Genomic DNA, 17,354 nt, shown 5'->3' on the forward strand with positions numbered 1-17,354 from the left:
GTGAAGAGATCCTGGGGACCAGACACTATCAGACTGACATCCCTCAGTCTGGAGCTGAGACGCTGCTGTACCAGTGTGAGGAGCTCAGACCCATTATTGCATTTCACCGGGTGCGAGAGTCAGTCGTAAACCCCAGGACACTTCTTTCTCCTTTAATGAGAATCAAGTCCGACACCAAGACAGTAATTTACAGCGATTTATTGATTTCATCATGGGAAATGTAAATTAAACAGTGTGTGAAGTACTAACATGCAGGAATAAATAAGCTGCTCCCGTCTCACTCATAGTGACACAGAATTACCTGACCGGGGACAACGAGTGACAGATTGAATAATCAGTCCCGTTTCTCACCATCACTCTGCATCGGGGAACCGATGATTATAAAATCACACTTCAGCGCCGTGTCCGAGATCGCTGCAGATCCAGGGTCACTGCCGAGGTATTTGTCAATTTAACATCGTTACATCGGCCAGACTGCCGAATGCACCGTCCTCAGCAAAGGCAGCAAAAGGATTCTCTCCCTGGATAATCCCACCCCGGGACACTGGACTCCCAGACTGAGCCCCAGCTCACCCGGGCTTTTCTTGTGTAATTCCCCACTTGGGGATTGGGGGAGAAATCGAACACGGACACGAAGTGCCGCAGGACCAGAGGCGGAATTAAGTCACTGAGCAAATTGTCCCCATCCCGCGGGCGGGGATGTTCATACATTCAGATGTTCACACCATCACTGTCAGTCCGGGTCTGGGTTCCTGCAGAGATCTCAGTTCCTTCCTCCCGGTCTCACTGAACTGATTGTCCCCCAGGCTGAAACATATGGAAAGATATAGATGAAATAAACAGATTACACAACAGCGTTAGTAACAGGGGACTGGGGTTAATGTTTCAACAACACTCACAGACAAATATCACCAGAAAACCCGTGGATCTGCTGATATTTTAATACGTTGAACATTAATACAAACACTTACTCTATCTTCTTCAGACTCGGGTGGGTCAGTATGAGGACGCGGAGAGCGGGGACAGATCGGTCTGTGAGCGAGTTTGCTCCCAGGTCCAGCTCCGTCAGTGATGGGTTTGTACTGAGAGCGGAGATGAGATCCTCGGCACCAGAATCTGTGAGACCGACATCAATCAGCCTGGAGATGAGAGAGAGTGAGGGTGAGGGACACAGAGAGACAGGAGACGGTACAAATCCCCAGTGTTTATCAGTAACACAATTACTGATCACATTGATCAGAGTTAGAGGGAAGTAGTCGGCCGGAAGTTGTAGGAGGCGAGTAGCTGGGTGACTGTCAAGAGGAATGGAAATGCAAATAGGCAGTTAGAGCAGAGCACAGCTGTGGCCATTCCCCTCAAAAATAAGTATAGCGCTTTGAATACTTTCGTGGGTGTTGACCTCCCGGCGAAATGCCACGGCGACCAGTTACAGGCGCTGAGCATGGGTCCGTGGCGCAGAAGGGAAAGAGAGAAAAGAAGGGAACGGTAGTGATACGGGATTCATTAGTGAGTGGAACAGACAGGACACATGGATTGCTTCTTGCCTCGCAGGTGTCAGGTTTAAGGAGGTCTCAGATTGCGTCCGCAAAATTCTGGAGATAAAGGGAGAGCAGCCAGATGTCTTGCTACATATTAGTACAAATGACATAGGAAGCAAAAGTAAAGAGGTCCTGAAATGGGAGTTTACAGAGCTGGGTAGAAAACTGAGAAGCAGGACCTCCAGGCTGATAATTTCTGGACTGATGCCTGTGCCAAGCGCCAGTGAGGGTAGAAATAGATTGATTTGGCAGATAAATGCGTGGGAAATAGTAAATAGTTGATGTTTCGGGCCGAGCCCCTTCATCAGGAGAGAAAAAAAAATGAGACATCAGAGGAAGAAGTGTGGGGGTGAAAGGGGTGGAAGAAGTGGTAGGTGATAGGAGAAACTGGGAGAGAGGGAGTAGTGAAGGGAAAAATTTCTTGGGATATAATTTCCTTAACGATTCTCGAAAGATCGTTGCTAATACCCCCACATCTCTTCAGCCACCTCTTTCAGATCTCTGGGGTGAACACCATCTGGTCCAGGTGACCTATTCACCTCCAGACCATCTCTGTTTCCCAAGAACCTTCTCCCGAGTAATGTAACTTTACACATTCTGACCACTGACTGTCATGGTCCGGTCCGCAAAGTCCGCATTCCAGTTCACGGTCCGGTCCATTGACCCTTGTTTCAGGTTTTCCTGTTTACCCCGTTTCTCTTGAGCACTCTAATTGAGGCACATTAGTCTAGTTTGGGCAGACTCATAAATACCTCCAGAGACCAGGGCTTGGCTGCTAGCCTGTTCTGTTCCCCTCCCTTGACTCTCTGCCTGGATACTTCGCCTGACTCTCTGCCTGCTCACCTAGCCTAGATACCCCGCCTGTATCCCTCGCCTGCACCTCTGTCTAGTTCAATCGCTGGAGCAAGATAAGGAACTGTCTGTTGTTGTTTTCAACTGTCTCTGTGTCCACGCCTCCACGAGGTAGGTCTGGCCGTTTGCTGCTACCTAGTGTTCGGATCTGTCGTTATACCCACGCCTTCGCTAGGTAGATCCGGCCGTTTGCCGGTACCTTGTGTTGGGAACTGTCTTGTCATATTCTGCGTTCTATGTAATGAGTCCCGGCACTACGTCCTGTTCCCAAGGAGGGGACCCGGCTCTATGTTCCGTGCTCCTGTCTCTTCCGATTCCAAGGCTCTGTGCTCCTGCCCCTTCCTGTCACTTACCTCCATCGGGTAAGCCAGGCCGATTGCCGTTACCCTGCGGTTGGTTCTGTCCCTTCCTGTTCCATACCTCTGTCGGGTTGAGTCCTGCGTACTGCCCAGGAGTTGCCTCGAAGTACCGTTGCCCTGTCATGTCCTCGTCTGGTCTTCAAATACACAAGACTCAAGATTCAAAACCCTAGCTCAAGCCTTAAGACCCCAAACTTGTCACCTTGCTCAGGCCTCAAGACCCCAAGCCTGTCTCCAAGCTCTAGCCTCAAGTCCCCAGCCTCCAGTCCTGCAGTCATGTCATGGCCTTGCCTGGTTCTGGGGCTCGAGCCTGAGGCAAGACCCAGGTTCTGGGTCCTTGACCAGTCCCTGGCTCTGAGTCGAAGCCCAGGCTCCTAGTTCATAATTCCATGTCCTGGTTCCAATATCCTAGTCAAGTCCTAACCCAGGCCTTGTATCCTTGTCTCGCCCCGGGCCTGTGTCATGTCCAGCGTCCTTTCTTCTCCAGTTCCCTTGCTTGCTTAACTCTGGTCCTAGTCTTGTTCCTAGTACATCAGTGTCTGTGTGTTGCATTTGGGTTTGTTCCTAGCGCCCTCCTTGTGACACTGACATCTGGGACTTCCATATTCCTGCCAGTGTCTTCGACAGATAAGAGTGATGTACAATACTTATTCACTTCATCTGCCATCACCTGGCACCCCCACCCCATTACTACCTCTCTAGTATCATTTTTGAGAGGTTTGCTATCCACTTCCGCCTCTCTTTTACACTCTATGTACTTGAAGAAAAAATTGGTATCCTCTTGAATATTACTGGCTAGCTCACCAATGTACTCAATCTTTTCCTTCTTAATTACTTTAGTTGCATTCTGTTGGTTTGTAAAAGCTTCCCAATCCTCTGACTTCCTAGCAATTTTTGCTCTATGCCCTCTCTTTGGTTTTTTGTTGTCTTTGGTTTCTCTTATCAGCCATAGCTTTGTCCCCTTAACTTTAGAGTACTACTTCCTCTTTGTGATGTGTTCATCCTCTGCCTTCTGAATTGTTTCCAGAAATTCCAGCCATTGCTGCTCTGTTTTCATCCCTGCCCATGTTCTTTTCAAATCAATTTGACCAATATTTTTGTCTCATGCCTCTCCAATTCTCTTTATTCCACATCTGACTTGACCTTCTCCTTCTCTAATGTCAGAATGAGTTTGATCATATTATGATCACTTGCCCCTAAGGGCTCTTTGAACTTAATTGACTTGATTAATTCCGGTTCATTACAACACCCAATCCAGAATAGCTGTTCCCCAACCACAAGCTGCTCTAAAAAAAAATCTTGTAGGCATTCTGGGAATTCCTCCTTTTCAGACCAACACCATCTTAACTTTCCTAATCACCAGCATGATAATTCCCCATGACTATTGTAACATTGCCCTTTTGGCACGCAATTTCTATCTCGCATTGTAATTTGTGGAACACATACTTACTGCTGTTTGGAGGTCTCTATACAATTGTGTGGGCACGTGGCCAGATGGTTAAAGCATTCGACTAACGATCTGAAAGTCTTGATTTCGAGCCCCAGCTCAGGCAGCGTGTTGTGTCTTTGAGCAAGGCACTTAATCACACAGTACTCTGCGACGACACTAGTGCCAAGCTGTATGGGTCCTAATGCCCTTCCCTTGGACAACATCAGTGTCGTGGAGAGAGGAGACTTGCAGCATGGGCAACTGTTGGTCTTCCATACAACCTTGCCCAGGCCTGCACCCTGAAGAGTGAAGACTTTCCAGGCGCAGATCCATGGTCTCGTAAGACTAACGGATGTCTTTATACAATTCCCATCAGGGATTCTTTTTACATTTGCTGTCCCTTAATCCTACCCACAGATTCTACAGCTTCCAACCCTATGCCACTTATTTCTAAGGATTTTATTTAATATTTTACCGGTTAAACTAATTTAGCAGTGGGATGGGAACTGGAATGATAGAGCAGAGGAAGGGGAAAACAGAAATAAATCTAAGATAGTGAGCAGTAAAGATGTCAGGAAAGACAGGCAAGTGATGGGGCAAATTTGTAGCCATTCGGATGAGTTGCAGTGCAATAAAGTTTAAGTGAAATCAAAGCAAAAGGTACCAAATACTGGTCTGAAGGTGTTATACTTAAGTGCACGCAGCATAAAGAATAAGGTGGATGATCTTCTCGTACAGCTACAGAATGGCAGGTATGATACTGTGGCCATCACTGAGACGTGGCTAAAGGATGCATATCTCTGGGAGCCGAACGTCGAAGATTACACGGTGGATAGGAGGGAAAGCAGAGGGGGAGGCGTGGCTTAATTGGTAGGAACTGATATTAAATCATTAGAAAGAGGTGACATAGGATCAGAAGGTGCAGAATATTTATGGGTTGAGCTAAGAAATCGCAGGGGTAAAAGGACCCTGACGGCAGTTATATACAGGCCTCCAAACAGCTGCAGTGATGTGGACTACAAATTACAACAGGAAATTCAAAAGGCTTGTCAGAAGGGCAGTGTTATGATAATTGTGGGGGATTTTAACATGCGAGTGGATTGGGAAAATCAGGTCGGCACTGGATCGCAAGAGAGAGAATTTGTAGAATGTCTGCAAGATGGCTTTTTAGAACAGCTTGTTGTTGAGCCCACTAGGGGATCGGCTGTACTGGATTGGGTATTGTGTAATGAACCGGAGGTGATTAGAGAGATTGAGGTGAAGGAACCCTTAGGAGGCAGTGATCATAGCATGGCTGAGTTCACTGTGAAATTAGACAAAGAGAAGCCGAAATCCGATGTGTCGGTATTTCAGTGGAGTAAAGGAAATTATAGTGGCATGAGAGAGGAACTGGCCAAAGTTGACTGGAAAGGGACACTGGCAGGAAAGACGGCAGAGCAGCAGTGGCTGGAGTTTATGCGAGAAGTGAGGAAGGTGCAAGACAGGTATATTCCAAAAAAGAAGAAATTTTTGAATGGTAAAAGGACGCAACCGTGGCTGACAAGAGAAGTCAAAGCCAAAGTTAAAGCAAAGGAGAGGGCATACAAGGAAGCAAAAATTAGTGGGAAGACAGAGGATTGGGAAGTTTTTAAAAGCTTACAAAGGGAAACTAAGAAGGTCATTAAGAGGGAAAATATGAACTATGAAAGGAAGCTAGCAAATAATATCAAGGAGGATACTAAAAGCTTTTCCAAGTATATAAACAGTAAAAGACAGGTGAGAGTAGATATAGGACCAATAGAAAATGATGCTGAAGAAACTTTAATGGGAGATAAGGAGATGGCAGAGGAACTGAAAGAGTATTTTGCATCAGTCTTCACTGAGGAAGACATCAGCAGTGTACCGGACACTCGGTGGTGGCAGGGAAGAGAAGTGTGCGCAGTCACAATTACAACAGAGAAAGTACTCAGGAAGCTGAATAGTCTAAAGTTAGATAAATCTCCCGGACCAGATGGAATGCACCCTTGTGTTCTGAAGGAAGTAGCTGTGGAGAAAACGGAGGCATTAGCGATGACCTTTCAAAGGTCGATAGATTCTGGCATGGTTCCGGAAGACTGGAAGATTGCAAATGTCACTCCGCTATTTAAGAAGGGGGCAAGGAAGCAAAAAGGAAATTATAGACCTGTTAGCTTGACGTCCGTGGTTGGGAAGTTGTTGGAGTCGATTGTCAACGATGAGGTTACAGAGTTCCTGGAGGCATATGACAAGATAGGCAGAACTCAGCATGGTTTCCTTAAAGGAAAATCCTGCCTGACAAACCTATTGCAATTTTTTGAGGACATTACAAGTAGGCTAGACAAGGGAGATGCAGTGGATGTTTTCTATTTCGATTTTCAGAAGGTCTTTCATAAGGTGCCACACATGAGGGTATTTAACAAGATGAGAGCCCATGGAATTACTGGAAAGTTACGCACATGGATAGAGCGTTGGCAGATTGGCAGGAAACAGAGAGTGGGAATAAAGGGATCCTATTCTGGTTGGCTGCCGGTTACCAGTGGTGTTCCACAGGGGTCCGTGTTGGGCCGCTTCTTTTTACATTGTACATCAACGATTTGGATTATGGAATAGATGGCTTTGTGGCTAAGTTTGCTGATGATACGAAGATAGGTGGAGGGGCCGGTAGTGCTGAGGAAATGGAGAGTCTGCAGAGAGACTTGGATAGATTGGAAGAATGGGCGAAGAAGTGGCAAATGAAATACAATTTTGGAAAGTGTATGGAAGAAATAAACGGGCAGACTATTATTTAAATGGGGAGAGAATTCAAAGTTCTGAGATGCAACGGGACTTGGGAGTCCTCGTACAGGATACCCTTAAAGTTAACCTCCAGGTTGAGTCGGTGGTGAAGAAGGTGAATGCAATGTTGGCATTCATTTCTAGAGGAATAGAATGTAGGGGCAGGGATGTGATGTTGAGTCTCTGTAAGGTGCTGGTGAGACCTCACTTGGAGTACTGTGGGCAGTTTTGGTCTCCTTATTTAAGAAAGGATGTGCTGACGTTGGAAAAGGTACAGAGAAGATTCACTAGAATGATTCCGGGAATGAGAGGGTTAACATATGAGGAACGTTTGTCCGCTCTTGGACTGTATTCCTTGGAGTTTAGAAGAATGAGGGGAGACCTCATAGAAACATTTCGAATGTTAAAAGGAATGGACAGAGTGGATGTGGCAAAGTTGTTTCCCATGATGTGGGAGTCTAGTACGAGAGGGCATGACTTAAGAATTGACGGGCGCCCATTCAGAACAGAGATGCGAAGATTTTTTTTTTATCCAAAGGGTGGTGAATCTGTGGAATTTGTTGCCACGGGCAGCAGTGGAGGCCATGTCATTGGGTGTATTTAAGGCAGAGATTGATAGGTATCTGAGTAGCCAGGGCATCAAAGGTTATGGTGAGAAGCCGGGGGAGTGGGACTACATGGGAGAATGGATCAGCTCATGATAAAATGGCAGAGCAGACTCAATAGGCCGAATGGCCGACTTCTGCTCCTTTGTCTTATGGTCTTAAGGTTTACTTACAAACATACAATCAAGTGGCAAACATCATGTACCAGTATCTTGCTTTAAAATACAAACTTATGAATGCCCTTCACCACTTCATAAAGGCACCATAAATTCCATATAACCGTAGAACACAACAGCACAGAAAACAGCCCATTCCACCCTACTAGTCTGTGCCGAAACTTTATTCCACTCGTCCCATTGGCCTACACATACTCCATAACTCTCCAGACCTCTCCCATCCATGTACCTATCCAATTTATTCTCAAAATATGAGTGATCCCGCATTAACCACATAAGATGGCAGCTCGTTCCAGACTCTCCCCATTCTCTGAGTGGAGAAGTTCCCACTAAATCTTTCAACTTTCGCCCTAAAGCCATGTTCTCTCATATTTATCTCTCCTAATCTAAGTTGAAAGAGCCTGCTCGCATCTATTCTGTCTATACCCCTCATAATTTTGTAAACCTCTATCAAATCTCCCCTCATTCTTGTACGTTCCAAGGTTTAAAGTCCTAACCTGTTCAATTTTTCCCTGTAACTCAACTCCTGAAGACCTAGCAACATTCTAGTAAATCTTTTTTGCACTGTTTCAAACTTACTGATATCCTTCCCATAGTTAGGTGACAAGAACTGCACACAATATTCCAAATTTGGCATCACCGATATCTTACACAACCTCAGAATAACATCCCAACTCCTATACTTCTTTACAAACCTGTCTACCTGTGACGCCAATTTCAGGGAATTATGTGTCTGAACTGTACAGATTGGATGGGTTGCACCTGAACTCCAGAGGGAACACTATCCTTGCAGGTAGATTTGCTAACATGGTTCGGGAGGTTTTAAAGTAATTTGCAAAGGGGATGGCACCCGGAGCGATAGAGCAGTGGATGAAGTGCATGGAATAAAGCGAGATCTAAGAGATAGAGAGGATGTGAGGAGAGAGAAGCAGAATAAATGGTGTAAAGGTAGTAAGGTAGATGGTCTAAAGTGCGTATACTTCAATGCAAGAAGCATCAGGAACGAAGGTGATGAACTGAGAGCTTGGATACAAACATGGAATTATGATGTAGTGGCCATTACAGAGACTTGGCTGGCACCAGGAGACGAATGGATTCTCAATTTTCCTGGATTTCAGTGCTTTCAAAGGGATAGAGTGGGGTGGGGGGGAAAGGGGAGGAGGGGTGGCATTACTGGTCAGGGATAACATTACAGCTACAGAAAAGGTGGGTAATGTAGCAGGATCCTCTTTTGAGTCAGTATGGTGGAAATCAGAAGCAGGAAGGGAGCAGTTACTCTATTAGGAGTATTCTATAGGCCCCCTGGTAGCAGCAGAGATACAGAGGAGCAGATTGGGAGGCAGATTTTGGAAACCTGCAAAAATAACAGGGTTGTTATCATGGGTGACTTTAACTTCCCTAACATTTTTTGGCACTTGATTAGTTACCATGGCTTAGACGGGGCAGAGTTTGTTAAATGTGCCCAAGACGGATTCCTGTCACAGTATGTTGACAGGACGACTGGGGGAAAGCGATACTAGATCTAGTATCAGGTAACGAACCGGGTCAGGTCACAGATATCTCAGTGGGTGAGCATCTGGGGGACAGTGACCAGCGCTCCCTGGCCTTTAGCATTTGCATGGAAAAGGATGGAATTAGAGAGAACAGGATTTTTTTAATTGGGGCAGGGCAAATTATGAGTCTATAAAGCTAGAACTTGCTGGTGTGAATAAGGATGATGTTTTTGCAGGGAAATGTACTATGGACATGTGGTCGATGTTTAGGGATCTCTTGCAGGATGTTAGGGATAAATTCGTCCCAGTGAGGAAGATAAAGAGTGGTAGGATGAAGGAACCATGGGCGACAAATGAGGTGGAAAATCTAGTCAGGTGGAAGAAGAGGTTTAGGAGGCAAGGATCAGATGGGTCTATTGAAGAATATAGGACAGCAAGAAAGGAGCTTAATAAGGGGCTGAGAAGAGCAAGAAGGGGGCATGAAAAGGCCTTGGCGAGTAGGGTAAAGAAAAACCCCAAGGCATTCTTCAATTATGTGAAGAAAAAAAGGATGACAGGAGTGAAGGTAGGACCGATTAGAGATAAAGGTGGGAAGATGTGCCTGGAGGCTGTGGAAGTGAGCGAGGTCCTCAATGAATTCTTCTCTTCGGTATTCACCAATGAGAGGGAACTTGATGATGGTGAGGACAATATGAGTGAGGTTGATGTTCTGGAGCATGCTGATATTAAGGGAGAGGAGGTGTTGGAGTTGTTAAAATACATTAGGACAGATAAGTCCCCGGGGCCTGACGGAATATTCCGCCGGCTGCTCCACGAGGCGAGAGAAGAGATTGCTGAGCCTCTGGCTAGGATCTTTATGTCCTCGTTGTCCATGGGAATGGTACCAGAGGATTGGAGGGAGGCGAATGTTTTCCCCTTGTTCAAAAAAGGTAGTTGCGATAGCCCGGGTAATTATAGGCCAGTGAGCCTTACATCTGTGGTGGGAAAGCTGTTGGAAAAGATTCTTAGAGATAGGATCTATGGGCATTTAGAGAATCATGGTCTGATCAGGGACAGTCAGCATGGCTTTGTGAAGGGCAGATCGTGTCTAACAAGCCTGATAGAGTTCTTTGAGGAGGTGACCAGGCATATAGATGAGGGTAGTGCAGTGGATGTGATCTACATGGATTTTAGTAAGGCATTTGACAAGGTTCCACACAGTAGGCTTATTCAGAAAGTCTGAAGGCATGGGATCCAGGGAAGTTTGGCCAGGTGGATTCAGAATTGGCTTGCCTGCAGAAGGCAGAGGTTTGTGGTGGTGGAGGGAGTACAGACTGATTGTAGAGTTGTGACTAGTGGTGTCGCACAACGATCAGTTCTGGGACCTCTACTTCTCATGATTTTTATTAACGACCTGGATGTGGGGGTAGAAGCGTGGGTTGGAAAGTTTGCAGACGACACAAAGGTTGGTGGTATTGTAGTTAGTGTAGAGGATTGTCGAAGATTACATAGGGACATTGATAGGATCCAGAAGTGGGCTGAGAAGTGGCAGATGGAGAACAACCCGGAGAGGTGTGAGGTGGTACACTTTGGAAGTAGAAACTCCAAGGCAGAGTACAAAGTAAATGGCAGGATACTTGGCTGTCTGGAAGAGCAGAGGGATCTGGGGGTACATGTCTACAGATCCCTGAAAATTTCTTCATAGGTAGATAGGGTAGTTAAGAAACCTTATGGGGTGTTGGCTTTCATAAGTCGAGGCATAGAGTTTAAGTGTCGCGGGGTAAAGATGCAGCTCTATAAAACTCTGGTTAGGCCATATTTGGAATACTGTGTTCAGTACTGTTCACCTCACTGCGGAAGGATGTGAAAGCATTGAAAAGGGTACAGAGGAGACTTACTAGGATGATGCCTGGTTTAGAGAGTATGAATTATGATCAGAGATTAAGGGAGCTAGGGCTTTACTCTTTGGAGACAAGAAGGATAAGAGGAGACATCATAGACGTATACAAGATATTAAGAGGAATTGATAGAGTGGACATCCAGGGCCACTTCCCCAAGGCACAACTGCTCGGTACAAGAGGACATGGATTTAAGCTAAGGGGTGGGATTTTCAAGGGGGATATTAGAGGAAGGTTGTTTACTCAGAGAGTAATTGGTGCGTGGAATGCACTGCCTGAGTCAGTGGTGGAGGCAGATACACTAGTGAAGTTTGAGAGACTACTAGACAGGTATATGGAGGAATTTAAGGTGGGGGGTTATCTGGGAGGCAGGGTTTGAGGGTCGGCACAACATTGTGGGCCGGAGGGCCTGTACAGTGCTGTACTATTCTATGTCTATGTTGTGGCCTTCACTGAATTATGGCTGAAGGACTGTTGCAGTTGGGTGCTGAATGTCCAAGGTTACACGTTGTAGCGGAGAAATAGCAAGGTAGTCAGAGGGGAGGCGTGCCTCTACTAGTAAATAATGGCATCAAATCAGTAGAAAGATGCAACATAGGATCAGAAGATATTGAATCCTTGTGGGTTGAGTTAAGAAACTGCAAGGTTAAAAAGGACCTTAAAGGCAGTTGTATACAGGTCTCCCAACAGTGGCTGGGAGGTGGACCACAGATTACAACAGGTATGAGAAACGGGAGTCAAAAGGGCAATATTATGATAGTCATGGGATATTTAAACATGCAGGTCGATTGGGAAAATCTGGTTGGTAACGGATCTCAAGAGATTGAGTTTGTTGAATGCCACAGATTGCTTTATAGAGCAGTTTGTCGTTGAGCCTACGAGGGGAGCAGCTGTACTGGATTGGGTGTTATGTAATGAACTGGAGGCGATTAGGGAGCTTAAGGTAAAAGAACCCTTAGGAATCAGTGATCACAATATGATTGAGTACAACCTGAAATTTGAGAGGGAGAAAGCAATGTCTGACATAGCAACATTTCAGAGAAGTAAGGGGAACTTCAGTGGTATGAGAGAGAGTTGGCCAACGTAAATTGGAAGGAGTTGTTGGCAGGGATGTCCGCAGAGCAGCTATGGCGTGCATTTATCTGAAATACGAGAAAGGCGTAGGACATGTGTATTCCAAAAGTGAAGAAATGCTTCACTTGGCAAAATAGTACCAGCGTGGCTGACAAAGGAAGTCAAAGCTAATGTAGAAACAAAAGTGAGGGCATACAACACAGCAATAAAATAATGGGAATATTGAATAATGGAAGTTTTAAAACCTGGAAATATGGAGGATTGGGAAGTTTTAAAATCTACAGAGACAAATAAAAAGAATCATTAGAAGGGAACAGAAGAAATATGAAAGCGACCTAGCAATAGTATCAACGTGAATAGTAGAAACATATTCAAATGTGTATAAATTAGGTGAGATGAGAGTGGATATAGGACTGTTAGAAAATGAGACAGGAGAAATAAAAAGGTAGGACAAGGAGATTAAATAAATATTTTACATCAGTCTTCACAGTAGTGTTCCAGGTGTTGTGGTGTGTTAAGAAAGGGAAATTGGTGAATTTACTATTACAAGGGAGAAGTTGCTCAAAAAGCTGAAAGACATAAAGGTACATATCACCCGGACGAGATGAACTGCACCCTAGGGTTCTGAAAAAGGTAGCGTTAGAGATTGTGGCGCTATTAGAAATAATCTTTGAAGAATCATTAGACTCTGGCATGCTGTCAGAGGACTGAAAAATTGCAAATTTCACTCCACTTTTTAAGAAAGGAGGAAGGCAGCAGAGAGGAAATTATAGATCAGTTAGCCTGACCTCAATGTTTGGGAAGATGTTATTGTCGATTGTTAAGGATGAGATGGTGGAGTACATGCTGACAAAGGACAAAATAGGACAAAGTCAGCATGGTTTCATGAAGGGAAAATGCTGCCTGACAAACCTGTTGGAATTCTTTGAGGATGTTACACGTAGGATAGATAAAGGGGTTGCAGTGGATGTTGTATGTTTGGACTTTTAGAAGGACTTTGACAAGGTGCCAGATATGAGGATGCTTACCAAGCTAGGATCCCTTGGTATTACAAAGAAGTTACGCAGATGGTTAAAACATTGGCTGATTGGAAGAAGACAGTGAGTGGGAATAAAGTGATCCTTGTCTGGTTGGCTGCCAGTAACTACTGCTCCGCAGGGTTCCATGTTGGGACCACTTCATTTTATGCTGTATATAAATGATTTAGACAATGAAATAGATGGTTTTTGCCAAATTTTCAGATGATACAAAGATTGGTGGAGGGGCAGGTGGGTAGGATAAGAAAGGTCGTAGACAGATTAAGAAACTGGGCAAGAAAGTGGCAAATGAAATATAATGTTGGAAAATGGATAGCCATGCACTTTGGTAGTAGAAATAAAAGTGTGGACTATTTTCTGAACGAGGAGAAAATCCAAAAATCCGAGAGGCAAAGAGACTAAGGAGTCCACGTGCAGAACATCCTGAAGGGTGACTACGAGGAATTCTGCAGATGCTGGAAATTCAAGCCACACACATCAAAGTTGCTGGTGAACGCAGCAGGTCAGGCAGCATCTCTAGGAAGAGGTAAAGTCGACGTTTCAGGCCGAGACTCTTCGTCAGGACTGACTGAAGGAAGAGCTAGTAAGAGATTTGAAAGTGAGAGGGGGACATCCTCTGCCCGCCAGAGAAAGCAGGATCTCCCGGTGGCCACACCTTTTAATTCCACGTCCCATTCCTATTCTGATATGTCTATCCACGGCCTCCTCTACTGTAAAGATGAAGCCACACTCAGGTTGGAGGAACAACACCTTTTATTCCGTCTGGGTAGCTTCCAACCTGATGGCATGAACATTGACTTCTCAAACTTCCGCTAATGCCCCACCTCCCCCTCGTACTCCATTCATTATTTAATTGTGTACACACATTCTTTTACTCTGTCTATTTTTTCTCCCTCTGTCCCTCTCACTATAACCCCTGCACATCCTCTGGGCTTTCCCCCCTTCCCCCTTTTCCTTCCCCGAGGCCTCCTGTCCCATGATCTTCTCATATCTCTTTTGTCAATCACCTGTCCAGCTCTTGGCTCCATCCCTCCCCCTCCTGTCTTCTCCTATCATTTAGAATCTCCCCCTCCCCCTCCCACTTTCAAATGTCTTACTAGCTCTTCCTTCAGTTAGTCCTGACGAAGGGTCTCGGGCCGAAACGTCGACTGTACCTCTTCCTAGAGATGCTGCCTGGCCTGCTGCGTTCACCAGCAACTTTGATGTGTGTGGTCTGACGAGTGACTTGCAGTTTGAGACGGTAGCGAGGAAGGCAAATGCAACATTAGCGTTCACCTCAAGATGTCCAGAATGTAATGCTGAGACTTTATAAGGCCCTCTCCTTGATTACTGTGTACAGTTTTGGGCTCCTCATAGAAACATAGAAAACCTACTGCCCAATACAGGCACTCCATCTTAGAAGAGATTTGCTGGCATTGGAAAGGGTCGAGAGGAGGTCCACAAGGATGATTCCAGGAATGACAGGGTTATCATACGAAGAACGTTTGATGGCTGTTGGTCCGTACTGGTTGGAATTTAGAAAGCTGAGGTGAGATCTCATTGAAACGTTTCAAAGTTGAAAGGACGAGACAGAGTAGAAATGAAAAGATGCCTCCGTGCTGGGACAGTCTAGCATAAGAGGCACGGCCTCACGATGGAGGAGCGTCCATTCAAAATAGGGATGCGGATTCCTTTCTTTATCAGAGAGTGGTGAATTTGTGAAATCTGTAGCCACGTGCAGCTGTGGAGGTCAGCTCCTTTGGTGTATTTAAGGCAGTGATTGACAGGTTCGTGAATGGCCATGACATCAAAAGTTACAGCAGGTTAGGCCAGGAAATGGGGTTGTGGAAGAGAAAAAAGTATCAGCCATAAATGAGTGGCGGAGCACACTCAATGGGCCAAATGTTCAAATATTGCTCCCCTTACTTATCGTCTTGTTAAAGTTCAGTGTCAGACATCCAGTGACTGTAAACACAATCTTTCACTGTCTGGTACTTACACAAGTTCCCGTATTGTACACTCCGGGTTTCTCAGAGCTGCAGACAGCAGTTCCACTCCTGAATCTCCCAGTTTATTATCATTCAGGTACAGCACCGTCAGTGATTGATTTGTAGTCAGAGCGGAGGCGAGATCCTCGGCACCAGAACCTGTGAGACCGACATTGCCCAGCCTGGAGATGAGGAAGAGTGAGGGCGAAGGACAGAGAGAGAGACAGGAGACGGTACAAATCCCCAGTGTTTATCAGTAACACAATTACTGATCACATTAATGTTCAGTGTCAGGCACCCAGTGACTGTAAACACAATCTCCCACAGTCTGGTACTTACCTCAGTTTCTGTATTTTACACTCTGGGTTCCTCAGAGCCGCAGACACCAGTTTCACTCCTGAATCTTCCAGGTTATTTTTGCTCAGGTTCAGCTCCGTCAGTGATGGGTTTGCACTGAGAGCAGAGGCGAGATCCTCGACACCAGATTCTCTGAGACTGACACTCTCCAGCCTGGAGATGGGAGAGAGTGAGGGTGAAGGACACAGACAGACAGGAGACGGTACAAATCTCCAGTATTTATCAGTAACACAATTACTGATCACATTAATGTTCAGTGTCAGACACCCAGTGACTGTAAACACAATCTCCCACAGTCTGGTACTTACCCCAGTGTCTGTATTTTACACCCCGGGTTCCTCAGAGCAACAGACAACATTTTCACTCCTGAATCTCCCATTTGATTAAAACTCAGGATTAGCTCCGTCAGTGATGTGTTTGCACTGAGAGAGGAGACAAGATCGTCGACAGCAGAATCTGAGATTCTGACACCCCTCAACCTGGAGATAAGAGAGAGTGAGGGTGAGGGACACAGAGAGATAGGAGACAGTACAAATCCCGTGTTTATCAGTAACACAATTACTGATCACATTAATGTTCAGTGTCAGATTCCCAGTGACTGTAAACACAGTCTCTCACCGTTTGGTATTTACCCCAGTTTCCGTATTTTACACTCCGGGTTCCTCAGAGCCGCAGACACCAGTTTCACTCCTGAATTTCCCAGTTTATTCGCCCCAAGTCTAAAGACAAACAGACAAATTGATGAACAAAGTGATTCAAACTGTGGGTCTGAGGGAATTTCTCTCACTCGGATATTTCAGGAAACATTAAACCCTTCAGTAAATCACTGATCAGAGTTCCCATCACTGTCAATGTCCCTCACTGCCCAGCTCCAGGCTATTCACCGAATGTCAGTAATTTAGTCTGTCGGTGTGACCCCGCAAACTCCACATATTCTGTCTCATTCCCTGATGTTCAAAAAAAGTGTTACTGACATGAGAATGTTGGGAGGGGCAAGGTTGAAGGGTAGACGAAAGTCCCACAGTGAGGATGATTTGCGAATTTGAAAATGTCGATGGGATATTTCCACAGAACGTATAGGAGATGGGAGGTCGGTAACAGAGCTCCACCAGGAGGTTAGGGGATTGAGATGAAAGTCGGAAGGGGCAGGAAAGAGCGATCCCCATAGGAGGAAGGGGAATGCGAATCAGAGTTAGCACAGGAAGAAGGAGTGTAGGGAAGAGCGATCCCCACGGGAGGAAGGGGTTGGGGAGGTCACAGAGGAGGCTATCCCACGAGACGACGGGATGCAGCGATAGGCTGAACGGATGGGGTGTGTCTGAATTTACTCCCACAATCGGGAAAGGATATGCACCCATGGGGTCTGGGTATCTGATAGTGAGCGCAGTCACACAGTTGGACTGATGGTGATAGTCACACATGAGGAAGGGGAGGGGAGGACAATCTCACAATGGTAATTCTCTCCCTCTCACTGGGACAGTCCGTTGGCGGTCTCTTGTCCCTCACTGGGAAGAGGGTGTGAAGCTTTGACCCAACTGCTGCAGTCAGTGTCGGTCTGGGTGTCAGTAACAGTGATCAGGAACATTGTGAATGGACGTGTCACAAGCAGTGAGAAACACAGCCATTCCTGTGATTTACTACCATTAAACCAATGGCCGTTGTTCACTGATTTGATGAAGCCTCCAACATCCATTCACAATTAATCACAGAGCCACCCCATCTCTGGGGAATGACTGATCGATTCCCTGGTCACTTGTCAGAATTCTACACAATCTGATTTACTACAGTTTTACCCAAATTCATTTACATTGAAACAAC

The 17,354-nt window shown here is 45.7% G+C and overlaps 2 protein-coding genes across 4 annotated transcripts in view; one reads left to right on the plus strand and one right to left on the minus strand.

The window, feature by feature from the left end:
- Positions 1-17,354, plus strand: part of LOC140208601 (uncharacterized) — a 397,399-nt gene that overhangs the window by 222,238 nt on the left and 157,807 nt on the right. The gene's annotated exons all lie outside the window — the stretch shown is intronic.
- LOC140208578 (NACHT, LRR and PYD domains-containing protein 3-like) overlaps positions 197-17,354 on the minus strand; it is a 55,539-nt gene continuing 38,381 nt past the window's right edge. Inside the window, exons 9-14 of the mRNA XM_072277336.1 lie at positions 16,169-16,255; positions 15,845-16,015; positions 15,519-15,689; positions 15,191-15,361; positions 972-1,139; positions 197-807 (exon numbers count right to left, since the gene is read on the minus strand). Coding sequence (XP_072133437.1) covers positions 720-807; positions 972-1,139; positions 15,191-15,361; positions 15,519-15,689; positions 15,845-16,015; positions 16,169-16,255 — 856 coding nt within the window. The 3' untranslated portion in view covers positions 197-719. The remainder of the gene's footprint in view (positions 808-971; positions 1,140-15,190; positions 15,362-15,518; positions 15,690-15,844; positions 16,016-16,168; positions 16,256-17,354) is intronic.

This window comes from Mobula birostris, chromosome 13 (genome assembly GCF_030028105.1).
Source record: "Mobula birostris isolate sMobBir1 chromosome 13, sMobBir1.hap1, whole genome shotgun sequence".
In the NCBI taxonomy this organism is placed as follows: Eukaryota; Metazoa; Chordata; class Chondrichthyes; order Myliobatiformes; family Myliobatidae; genus Mobula; species Mobula birostris.